Source organism: Rhinopithecus roxellana, chromosome 5, assembly GCF_007565055.1.
Source record: "Rhinopithecus roxellana isolate Shanxi Qingling chromosome 5, ASM756505v1, whole genome shotgun sequence".
NCBI classification, from domain to species: Eukaryota; Metazoa; Chordata; class Mammalia; order Primates; family Cercopithecidae; genus Rhinopithecus; species Rhinopithecus roxellana.
The window spans coordinates 42,663,458-42,676,016 of record NC_044553.1 but is presented as its reverse complement, the minus strand read 5'-3'; the positions used below and the strand labels follow the sequence as shown (position 1 = coordinate 42,676,016).

Here is a 12,559-nt window from a genome sequence, read left to right as displayed (position 1 = left end):
AGCTCACTGCAACCTCTACCCCTCATATTCAAGCAGTTCTTCTGCCTCAGCCTCCCAAGTAGCTGGGATCACAGGCATCCACCACCACACCCAGCTAATATTTTTTGTATTTTTAGTAGAGACGGGGTTTCACCATGTTGGTCAAGCTGGTCTTGAACTCCAGACCTCTAGTGATTGGTCCACCTTGATCTCCCAAAGTGCTGGGATTACAGGCATGAGCCCCAGTGTGGGACCTATTCAAATCCATTTTTAAAAGAGTACCATCTTACTGCCTTTCAGGTCAGTGGTGTAAACACAAAAAAGATTACCATATTATCCCAGAAATTATCTTATATCTGGGCAGTCATTTTACTCATTTGTATATGGATTTTTATTTTTATTTTTTTTTGAGACCAAGTCTCACTCTTGTCCCCCAGGCTGGAGTGTGATGGCGCAGTCTTGGCTCCATGCAACCTCCACCTTCCAGGTTCAAGTGATTCTCCTGCCCCAGCCTCCTGAGTAGCTGGGATTACAGGCACCTGCCACCACGCCCAACTAATTTTTGTATTTTTTTTTTTTTTTTTTTTTGAGACGGAGTCTTGCTCTGCCGCCCGGGCTGGAGTGCAGTGGCCGGATCTCAGCTCACTGCAAGCTCCGCCTCCCGGGTTTACGCCATTCTTCTGCCTCAGCCTCCCAAGTAGCTGGGACTACAGGCACCCGCTACCTCGCCCGGCTAGTTTTTTGTATGTTTTAGTAGAGACGGGGTTTCACCGTGTTAGCCAGGATGGTCTCGATCTCCTGACCTCGTGATCCGCCCATCTCGGCCTCCCAAAGTGCTAGGATTACAGGCTTGAGCCACCGCACCCGGCCAATTTTTGTATTTTTAGTAGAGATGGGGTTTCACCATGTTGGCCAGGCTGGTTTCAAACACCTGAGCTCAGGTGATCCACCCACCTCAGCCTCCCAAAGTGCTGGGATTACAGGCCTGAGCCACCGCACCCGGCCGTGAATATTTTAACATACTGATCAAAAACAGTGAATTCTGGTATATTCTGAGTGGCAATTTGTGTTCATATTTTGAGGCAGCTATAGATATTATTTATTATATTTCATCATACACGCTTCTGTGTTTATTTTCCTATTGCTTCTACAACAAACTACCACAAAGTTTGTGGCTTAAAACAACACAAATTTATTATCTTGTAGTTCTGTAGTTCAGAAGTCCAAAATGAGTTTTACTGGGCTAAAATTAGGTGTCAACTGCATTCCTTTTGAAGGCTCTAGGAGAAAAGCTATTTTCTTAAATTTCTAGCTTCTAAGCTGTTTGCATTCCTTGGATTGTGGCTCCCCAGCCACTGATTGCATTCTTCTGAGCTCTGCTTCCATGGTCTCTTCTCCTTTTCTGACTCTCCTGCCTCCTTCTTTCTTTTATAAGGCCTCTTGTGTTTATATAAATCCCACCTACATCATCCAGGGTACTCTCTCCATCGAACTCTTTAACTTAATCACATCTGCAAGGTCCTTTTTGCCACGTTGGGTAACATTCATAGGTTCTGGGATTAGAATATGGACATCTTTTTTTGGGGGGGGCGGGGGCATTATCTGTCTACCACAGTATCTGTATTTTTCTTTTCTTTCTACTTTTTCTTGGTCTTTTCTCTTGTCTGTTACAACATCAGGGATTGTTTTGTGGCGTTTAGCTGGAGTTGGCAATTTTTCTGAAGGTTAGAAGCCTAGAACTGACAGGTTGGCTCTTCTTACTCCCAAGAGTAAAACCATACATAATCTTTCCTCTTTCTCTTCTCCCTTTCTTCCTTCCTATTCATTTATTCAGCCATTAAATAAGCAATTATTGATTGCTTGCTATTTGCCAGACTATAGGCACTGAACAACAGAAATCAGGAGGAGAGAGACATACACAAATACTTAAAACACTGTGTGGGAAGTACAATAACATGGATAAGAACAAGGTAATAGGGCCGGGCGTGGTGGCTCACGCCTGTAATCCCAGCACTTTGGGAGGCCAAGGCAGGCGGATCACCTGAGGTCAGGAGTTCAAGACCAGACTGAACAACAAGTAGAAACCCCGTCTCTACTGAAAGTACAAAATTAGCTGGGTGTGGTGGTGCATGCCTGTAATCCCAGCTACTCCGGAGGCTGAGGCAGGATAATTGATTGAACCTGGGAGGTGGAGGTTGTGGTGAGCTGAGATCGTGCCACTGCACTCCAGCCTGGGCGACACAGTGAGACTCCATCTCAAAATAAAAAGAAAATTTCTGGCCAGGCACGGTGGCTTATGCCTGTAATCCCAGCACTTTGAGAGGCCAAGGTGGGCGGATTACTTGAGGTCAGGATTTTGAGACCAGCGTGGCCAACGTGGTGAAACCCCATCTCTACTAAAAATAATAACAATTGGCCGGGCACAGTGGCTCACTCCTATGTAATCCCAGCACTTTGGGAGGCCAAGGTGGGTGAATCACCTGAGGTCAGGATTTTGAGACCAGCCTGGCCAACATGGCGCAACCCCATCTCTACCAAAAATACAAAAATTAGCCGGGCGTGGTGGCAGGTGCCTGTAATCCCAGCTAATCGGGAGGCTGAGGCAGGAGAATTGCTTCAACCCGGGTGGCGGAGGTTGCGGTGAGCCGAGATCGTGCCATTGCACTCCAGCCTGGGCAACAAGAGCGAAACTCCGTCTCAAAAAAAAAAAAAAATTAGCTGGGTGTCGTGGTGGGCGCCCATAATCCCAGCTACTTGGAGGCGGAGGCAGGAGAATCGCTTGAACCCAGGAGGTGGAGGTTGCAGTGTGCCGAGATTGAGCCACTGCACTCCAGCCTGGGCAACAGAGCAAGACTCCATCTAAAAAAACAAGAGTAAGAAAAAGAATTGGGCCCTTTCCTAATACCATGTACAAAAAGAACTCAAAATCAAAGACCTAAATGTAAGGACTAAACTATAAAACTCTTAGAAGAGAACACAGGGTGCTTCCTTACATTGGATTTGGTAACTTTTCCTGGATGTGACACCAAAACCATAGGCAACAACAACAAAAAATGGTTAGGTTGGACCACATCAAAATTAAAAACTTTTGTGCATTGAAGACACTATAAATAGAGTAAAAAGGCAACCCACAGAATAGAGAAAATATTTGCAGATCCAGAATATATATGAACTACTACTCAACAACAAAACAAACAACATCGTTTAAAAATGGGCAGAGGCCAGGTGCAGTGGCTCACGCCTGTAATCCCAGCTTTTTGGCAGGCCAAGATGGGTGGATCACCTGAGGCCAGGAGTTTGAGACCAGGTTGGCCATCATGGTGAAACCCTGTCTCTATTAAAAATACAAAAACTAGTCGGGCGTGGTGGCTCACACCTGTAATCCCAGCTAATCTGTGTCTCAGAGGCATGAGAATCACTTAAACCTTGGAGGTAGAGGTTGCAGTGAGCTGAGATGGCACCACTGAACTCCAGCCTGGGCAACGGAGAGAGACTCTGCTCAAAAAAATAATAATAATGGGCAAAGAACTTCAATAGGCATTTCTCCAAAGAAGAGAGACAAATGGCTAGTAAATATGAAAAGATGTTTAACATCACTAACCATTTGGTCTATCAAAACCACTATGAAATGCCACTTCATACCCATTAGGATGGCTACTCAGAAAAAAAAAACAGAAAATAACAAGTGTTAAGACGCAAAGAAATTAGAATCCTGTGCACTGTTGGTAGCGGTGTAGAATGATTCAGCTGCTATGGAAAACAGCATTGTGGTACCTCAAAAAAATAAAAATAGGGCCGGGCGCAATGGCTTACACCTGTAATCCCAGCACTTTTGGGAGGCCGAGTCATGCGGATCGCCTGCGGTCAGGAGTTCAAGAGCAGCCTGACCAACATGAAGAAACCCTGTCTCTACTAAAAATACAAAATTAGCCAGGCATGGTGGTGCATGCCTGTAATCCCAGCTACGTGAGAGGCTGTGGCAGGAGAATCACTGGAACCCGGGAGGTGGAGATTGCTGTGAGCCAAGATCGCACCATTGCACTGTAACTTGGGCAACAAGAGCTAAACTCCGTCTAAAAAAAAAAAGTAAAAATAGATTTTTTTTTTCTTTTTTTGAGATAAGGTCTGGCTCTATAGCCCAGGCTGGAGTGCAGTGGTGTGAACTTGGCTCACTGCAACCTCTACCCTTCAGGTTCGAGCCATCCTCCCACCTAAGCCTCCCAAGTATCTGGAACCACAGGCACAAGCCACCATGCCTAGCTAATTTTTGTATTTCTTGTAGAGCCAGGGTTTTGCCATGTTGCCCAGGATGGTCTCAAACTCATGAGCTCAAGCTGTCTGCTCACCTTGGCCTCGCAAAGTTCTGGGATTATAGGCGTGAGCCACCATGCCTGACCTAAAATAGAATTATTGTATGATCCAGTAATTCCACTTCTTGGTGTATACCCCAAAGAATTAAAAGCAGGAGGAACACAAACAGATATTTATACAACCATGTTCATAACAATAACATTCACAATATCCAAAACATGTAAGCAACACAAGTGTCCACTGAGGGATAAATGGATAAATAAAATGTGTTATATCCATAACAATGCAGTGTTATTTCAGCTTTAAAAAGAGAGGAAGTCCTGTCACATGCTACAACATGGATGGACTTTGAAGACATTATGCTAAATGAAATAGGCCAGTCACAAAAGGACAAACATATGATTTCACTTATGTGAGATACTTAGAGTGGCCAAACTCATAGAGACAGAAAGTCAAATGGTGGTTGCGAATGACTAGAGAGGATGGGGAATGGAGTTATTCCCTAACTCCTGGGTGTGGAGTCTCAATTTGAGAAGATGAAAAAGTTCTAAATATGGATAGTGGTGATGGTTGCACAATGTAAATGTATTTAATGCCACTGAATTTTCCGTATAAGAATGGTTAAAATGGTGAATTTCGTTATATATATTTTACTACAGTTTAAAAAATAAGGTTCGTTGTAGACACTATAGATTACCTAGCCAATATTTATTCTCTCCCTTCATCCTTATTAGAAGAGCCTATATTTTGTTGAGGTGTGCAGCCCTTGCCCATGTGACTTAGGACAGTGACCCTATTCCAAGTCCAGGGATAAATTCTCATTGACTTCAATAGTTCATGATTGCTTTAGTTGCATTCCTGCTTAAAAAAAAAAAAAAAATGGCCGGGCGCGGTGGCTCAAGCCTGTAATCCCAGCACTTTGGGAGGCCGAGACGGGCGGATCACGAGGTCAGGAGATCGAGACCATCCTGGCTAACACGGTGAAACCCCGTCTCTACTAAAAACTACAAAAAACTAGCCGGGCGACGTGGCGGCGCCTGTAGTCCCAGCTACCCGGGAGGCTGAGACAGGAGAATGGCGTGAACCCGGGAGGCGGAGCTTGCAGTGAGCTGAGAGCCGGCCACAGCACTCCAGCCTGGGTGACAGAGCGAGACTCCGTCTCAAAAAAAAAAAAAAAAAAAAAAAAAAAAAAAAAATATATATATATATAGGTACAAAAATACTTATTATAATGTTCTTTATAAAAGCAAAAGTATTGGAAAACAAGACCCCTTAAATGTACCTAAGTAGGAGGAAATTGGTTTCAGAAATCCTAGCACTTATGAGAGAATACTGTAAGAATAATCCATGTATTATATATACTCTATAAAAATGTATTTATCTATTTTTTAACATGGAAAGATGGACATGCTTTTGAATTTGAAAAGCATTCTAAACAGCAGTATATAGTAGTGAGGAGTCAAATTGGGGAGGTGGGTGGTAGGAGGAAACAGAGAGAGAGAGAGATGGCGGCAGGGCAGGGAGCAGGCAGGGAGGGAGGCAAGGATAAAGGAAAAGAGAGTGTGAGGGAGAGAAAGACTGGTTTTTATTTGTGTTTTTGTTTTAAGGGTATGTACTTTTGGTCAATGAGAGGTGAAAGGAAGTAAACTGGGAATTTTCTGGAAAAGATTTTCTTTCTCTTAGGGAACATGTATCAGAAAATACTGTTACCTTTTCTTCCAATGAGTATTATGCCTGTATGTGGCACCTTGGGCTATTATGTCCATGAGGAAAACCAGCCTGATTGTGGTTCCTGCTGAGTGCAGTAGAATGGACAGATGGAAAGAGCCTGCGGCCTTGATAACACTTTTGAGCTGCTGATTGGGCTTGGAGCTTCTTTCCTCTGGAGTTTTTATTCTTATTTTTTAAATCTTCTTTATAAGGGCCTTAATCCCATGGACTTTTAAAATGTGAGATAATTTATTTCCTTACTTGTTTAAGCCCACTTGAGTTGTGGTTCTGTTACTTGCAGTCAGAAACGTCGCTGATATGAGGCATTTCAGAAATGTAAACTACCCACAGAATTAGCTTTTCTAGTTTGTACAAGTTATTTTCAGCTTGAGTTTAGCTCAAGTTAGATGTGACAACGGTGTAATCTTACCTTTTATTCAGTTTACTGGCTGCTTTTGTAGGTTTACTTTTGACATGTTTAATATTCTATGCAGTATAATGGAATGAACATTAATACAAAGTTATATTTATATGACATTTTTATTTTCAGCAAAGTATTTTCCATATTCCTGTTGATGTACTTTTTCAAATTTTTGTAAGTGGAAATTATACATAAAAAACAGGCCAGGTGCGGTGGCTCACGCCTGTAATCCCAGCACTTTGGGAGGCCGAGGTGGGCAGATCACCTGAGGTCAGGAATTCAAGACCAGTCTGACCAAGATGGAGAAACCCTATCGCTACTAAAAATACAAAATTAGCCAGGTGTGGCGGTGCATGCCTGTAATCCCAGCTACTCAGGAGACTGAGGCAAGAGAATCATTTGAACCCGGGAGGCGGAGATTGCAGCGAGCCAAGATTGTACCATTGCACTCCAGCCTGGGCAACAAGAGTGAAACTCTGTCTCAAAAAACAAACAAACAAACAAAAAACAAAGAAACTTTGCATTTTGAAGAGATCCTTTAATCGTGTACATCTCTTTATTTGAAGAAAATTTTGGAACATTTGAACTGAAAGAGTATATCCATTGCAAGTAACCAAAAAACCCAATTCAAATTGGCTTTATATTGAAAGGAATTTATTGTCTTACATAACTAAACAGCTAAAGGTGTTTTCTATTTCAAGTAAAGTTTGATCCAGCAGCTGAACTGTATCATGAAGGGCTCGGTTTCTTTCTGCCTTTTTATTCCTTTAGTATTTCCATAGTATCAGCTTTATTCTAATGCCAGCTCATCCCATGGTGTTAAAAATGGTCAGCAGCAATGTGGGCTATGTGACTTCTTCATTTATATCCAGCAGGGGGAGAAGTATGCCCAACTTTTCATTCTCCAACTTTGAAACCATCCCACAGGCTTCAGTCTAAACAGAACATTATAGGTTACACAAGCCCATCCCTGAGTCAATTACTGTAGCAAAAATAATGAAAATATGCCTACTGGCTTAAATTACTAATGTCTACCCTTGGAAGTGGGAGTGAGGTCCATTCCATTCAAATGACAGGCTGGTATATGTGAAAAGAGATGGATTCAGTGCAGCCAACAATGTTTACCCTAAAGAGAATGCATCCTGTTTGTCAAATATAATTAGATATTATTTCTGTGTTTCTCTTTCAATGTTAAATTGTTTTTTTCTCTGTTTTTGTCTCATTAGCAAATTGTTTGCAACAGAAAACTATTTGGCAGCTATCAATGCATATAATTTAGCCATAAGACTAAATAATAAAATGCCACTATTGTATTTGAACCGGGCTGCTTGCCACCTAAAACTAAAAAACTTACACAAGGCTATTGAAGATTCTTCTAAGGTATGGATATGTATTTATGATATATGGTGCTTTAAATATATCCTTCTATTAATTGGTTTAAATGATTATCTTTTTCTGTTCAATTGAAATAATTGAAATGCAAAGATTTTAAAAATTGTCTTTCTTATTGAATCTTTTTTTTTTTTAACTGATTTTTTACTAATGGACAAGGATCTGGTGTTTTTTTGTGACTTCTCTGAATAGTTAGTTAGATTAAAAATCAGCTATTACTGGCCAGGCCTGGTGGCTCACACCTGTAATCCCAGCACTTTGGGAGGCCAAGGTGGGTCGATCATGAGGTCAGGAGATTGAGACCATCCTGGCCAACATGGTGAAACCCCATCTCTACTAAAATACAAAAAATTAGCTGGGGGTGGTGGTGCGTGCCTGTCGTCCCAGCTACTTGGGAGGCTGAGGCAGGGGAGTTGCTTGAACCCGGGAGGTGGAGATTGCAGTGAGCCGAGATCATGCCACTGCACTCCAGCCTGGAGAGAGAGAGAGACTCCATCAAAAAAAAAAAAAGAAACAAAAAAACTCCAGGGTTACTGTGTTGCCCTGGTGTATCACTTCAAGTTCACAAGGAAATCAGTAAATGTGTTTTTTGTCTTTTAGACCAGGTCTTGCTCTGTCACCCAGGCTGGAGTGCAGTAGTAAGATGACAACTCACTGCTGCAGCCTTGACCTCCTAATCTCAAGCGATCCTCCCACCTCAGCTTCCCAAGTAGCTGGGATTATAGGCACACAAACACCACACCCAGCTAAGTTTCGTACTTTTTTTTTTTTTTTTGATAGAAACGAGGTCTCCCTATGTTGCTCAGGTTGGTCTTGAACTCCTGGGTTCAACGGCTGCTACAACCTTGGCCTCCCAAAGTGCTGGAATTACAGGCATGAGCCATTGTACCCAGCTGGAAATTAGTAAATGGTGGTCAGTTGTGTTTACCCCTTTCCTTTCCCCTTTCCTTTCTTTTTTCTTTCCTTCTCCTTCCTTCCTTCCTTCCTTCCTTCCTTCCTTCCTTCCTTCCTTCCTTCCTTCCTTCCTTCCTTCCTTCCTTCCTCCTCCCTCCCTCCCTCTCCCCTTCCTCCTTCCTTCCTTCCTTCCTTCCTTCCTTCCTCCCTCCCTCCCTCCCTCTCCCCTTCCTCCTTCCTCCTTCCTCCTTCCTTCCTTCCTTCCTTCCTTCCTTCCTTCCTTCCTTCCTTCCTACCTCCCTTCCTCCCTTCCTCCCTCCCTCCCTCCCTCCCTCTCCCCTTCCTCCTTCCTCCTTCCTTCCTTCCTTCCTTCCTTCCTTCCTACCTCCCTTCCTCCCTTCCTCCTTCCTCCCTCCCTCCCTCCCTCCCTCCCTCCCTCCCTCTCCCCTTCCTCCTTCCTCCTTCCTTCCTTCCTTCCTTCCTTCCTCCCTTCCTCCCTCCCTCCCTCCCTCCCTCCCTTCCTCCCTTCCCTCCCTCCTTCCTCCCTCCTCCCTCCTCCCTTCCTCCCTCCCTCCCTCCCTTCCTTTCTTTCCTTTTTGTTTCTTTCTTCATCTCTCCTTCCTTCCTTCCTCCCTCCCTTCCTTCCTCCCTTCCTTCCTTCCTTCCCTTCCTTCCTTCCTTCCTCCCTTCCTTCCTCCCTCCCTTCCTTCCCTCCCTCCCTTCCTTCCTTCCTTCCCTCCCTTCCTTCCTTCCTTCCCTCCCTCCCTTCCTTCCTTCCCTCCCTCCCTCCCTCTCTCCTTCCCTCTCTCCTTCCCTCTCTTTTCTTTCTTCCTCCTCCTTTTTTTTTTTTTTTTTTTTGAGATAGAATCTGGCTCTGTCACCCAGGCTGGAGTACAGAGGTGTGATCACAGATCACTGCAGTCTCCACCTCCCAATCTCAAGTGGTCCTCCCACCACAGCCTCCCAAGTAGCTGGGACTATAGGCATACATCACCACACATAGCTAATTTTTGTAGTTTTTGTAGAGATGGGGCTTGGCCATGTTGCCCAGGCTGTTCTCCAACTCCTGGGCTCAAGCAGTCCTCCTGCCTCACCTTTGCAAGGTGCTAGGACTACAGGTGTGAGCCACCTCACCTGGCCCACCCTTTTTCTTATTAAAGTTTTGCAGACTCGGCCGGGCACTCTGGCTTACGCCTGTAATCTCAGCACTTTGGGAGACCGAGGCAAGCAGATCACCAGAGGTCAAGACCAGCCTGCCCAACATGGTGAAACCCCATCTCTACTAAAAACACAAAATTTAGCCAGCTGTGGTGATGGGTCTGTAGTCCCAGGCTACAGGAGAGGTTGAGGCAGGAGAAGCACTTCAACCCAGGAGGCAGAGGTTGCAGTGAACTGAGATCATGCCATTGCACTCCAGCCTAGGTGACAGAGTGAGATTCCATCTCAAAAAAAAAAAAAGTTTTGCAGACTCAGTGCATGGTAGAAGGAAGAACACTTGGTTTTCCCTTGTTATCTCTACCACGTGTGCAGTAAAACGATATCCCTTTTCTAAAAAAAATTTTAAGGTTTTTTTTTTTTTTTTTTTGAGACGATGTCTTTCTCTGTCACCCAGGCTGTAGTACATTGGTGTGACCTCTGCTCACTGCAACCTCTTCCTCCCAGATTCAAGAGATTCTCCTGCCTCAGCCTCCCAAGTAGCTAGGATTATAGCTGCACACCACCACACCTGGCTAATTTTTGTAGTTTGTATTTTGTTTTGTTTTGTTTTTTTTTTTTTGAGACGGAGTTTTGCTCTTATTGCCCAGGCTGTAGTGCAATCGCAATCTCAGCTTACAACAACCTCTGCCTCCTGGGTTCAAGCAATTCTCCTGCCTCAGCCTCCTGAGTAGCTGGGATTACAGGCATGCGCCTCCACGCCGGGCTAATATTGTATTTTTAGTAGAGATGGGTTTCTCCATGTTGGTGAGGCTGGTCTCAAACTCCCGACCTCAGGTGATCTGCCCACCTCAGCCTCCCAAAGTGCTGGGATTACAGGCTTGAGCCACCATGCCTGGCCTAATTTTTGTATTTTTAGTAGAGATGGGGTTTCACCATGCTGGCTAGGCTGGTCTCAAACTCCTGACTTCAGGTAATCCACTCGCTTCAGCCTCCCAAAGTGCTGGGATTACAGGCATGAGCCACCACACCCAGCAAAATTTTTTTAAGTTTTTAATTTTTAAGAGAGAGCCTGTTGCCCAGGTGAGAGTGCAGTGGCTCACTGCAACCTCAAGCTCCTGGGCTCAAGTAATCCTTCTGCCATGGCTTCCCAAAGTGCTAGGATTACAGGTGTGAGTCACCATGCCCAGCCCAGATATCGCTACAGTCATTTTCTCATTTACAGGGTAACTTAGTATATTCTGCTTTCCATTACTAGTATTTCATGTGAATGTCTCGAACTTCTACAGCTTTTTCTTTTTTCCATATCTAGATAACTTGTTTTAAGGGAATATCATGTGCAAAATCTCTTAGGTAGCTTCTTGAGATTGAGGATATGGAGGACACAACCAAGTCCTCATACTTTGATATCATACTACTTTTATGATCCAGTTTTTCTTTGACTCTCACAATGCAAACAAATATTTACTGAATGAATGAATAAGCTGAGTACAATCTGAATACAAAAGCCCACAAACGCTATTTAATAATTCCTCCTAGTAAAAATAAAGCTGTGGAGATGTGAAATGATAAGCCTAACAATAACCTTGGAGGGGTATGAATCCCATACAGGAGCAATTGAAAAATTCCTTAAGTTGTTCAACATATCTCTTCTGGAAGACCTGATAATAATTATTTGTTATATATATATTTGTGTGTGTGTACATATATATATATATATATTTGGTAAATTCCTATAGCAGCTAAGCTAAAAATTTAGGTGAGGACTGGAGGCCTTTTTTTTTTTTTTTTTGAGATGGAGTCTTGCTTTTGTTGCCCGGGCTGGAGTGCAGTGGCCACGATCTCAATTCACTGAAACCTCCGCCTCACGGGTTCAAGCATTTCTCCCGCCTCAACCTCCCAAGTAGCTAGGACTACAGGTGCGCACCACCACACCCAGATAATTTTTGTAATTTTTTAAGTGGAGACAGGGTTTGGCCATGTTGGCCAGGCTGGTCTCAAAATCCTGACCTCAGGTGATCCACCCACCTCAGCCTCACAAAGTGTTGGGATTACAGGTGTGAGCCACCATGCCCAGCCTTTTGCTTGTTTAAATTAAGAAATTATAACTTTCATGTAATAATTATATATATTTTGTAAGGCACTGGAATTACTGATGCCACCTGTTATAGACAATGCTAATGCAAGAATGAAGGCACATGTACGACGTGGAACAGCATTCTGTCAACTAGAATTGTATGTAGAAGGTAAGGAATTGATAGAAATGGTTTAAGTCCAAAATTATACTCTGAAAAAAATGTCATTGGAATTATTTAAGATCATGACTTTGAAGGACTCCATTTTTAAATTTTTTAGCATTTAATTTATTCTTAGTAATGTCTGCAGCATATCTGACAATGCATTATTTCTAAATTATATTTTAAAAATTCATTGTAGAAGGGAATTAAAATAAGTGTGAACAACAAGTTTCAGCCTAAAAAAATGCTATATTGACTGGGTGCAGTGGCTCACGCCTGTAATCCCATCACTTTGGGAGGCAGAGGCGGGCGGATCACCTGAGGTCAGGAGTTCGAGACCAGCCTGACCAACATGGAGAAACCCTCTACTAAAAATACAAAATTAGCTGGGCATAGTGGCTCATGCCTGTAATCTCAGCTACTTGGGAGGCTGAGGCAGGAGAATCGCTTGAACCCGGGA

The 12,559-nt window shown here is 43.5% G+C and overlaps 1 protein-coding gene across 3 annotated transcripts in view; it reads left to right on the top strand.

Annotated features, from left to right (window-relative positions):
* Positions 1–12,559, top strand: part of DNAAF4 (dynein axonemal assembly factor 4) — an 81,191-nt gene that overhangs the window by 58,146 nt on the left and 10,486 nt on the right. For 2 of the 3 annotated variants that reach the window (XM_010372570.2, XM_010372571.2), the window contains exon 8: positions 7,648–7,801. In XM_010372570.2, coding sequence (XP_010370872.1) covers positions 7,648–7,801 — 154 coding nt within the window. Of the gene's footprint in view, positions 1–7,647; positions 7,802–12,002; positions 12,109–12,559 lie in introns of all 3 variants that reach the window. The other variant, XM_010372569.2, reaches the window with a different exon arrangement.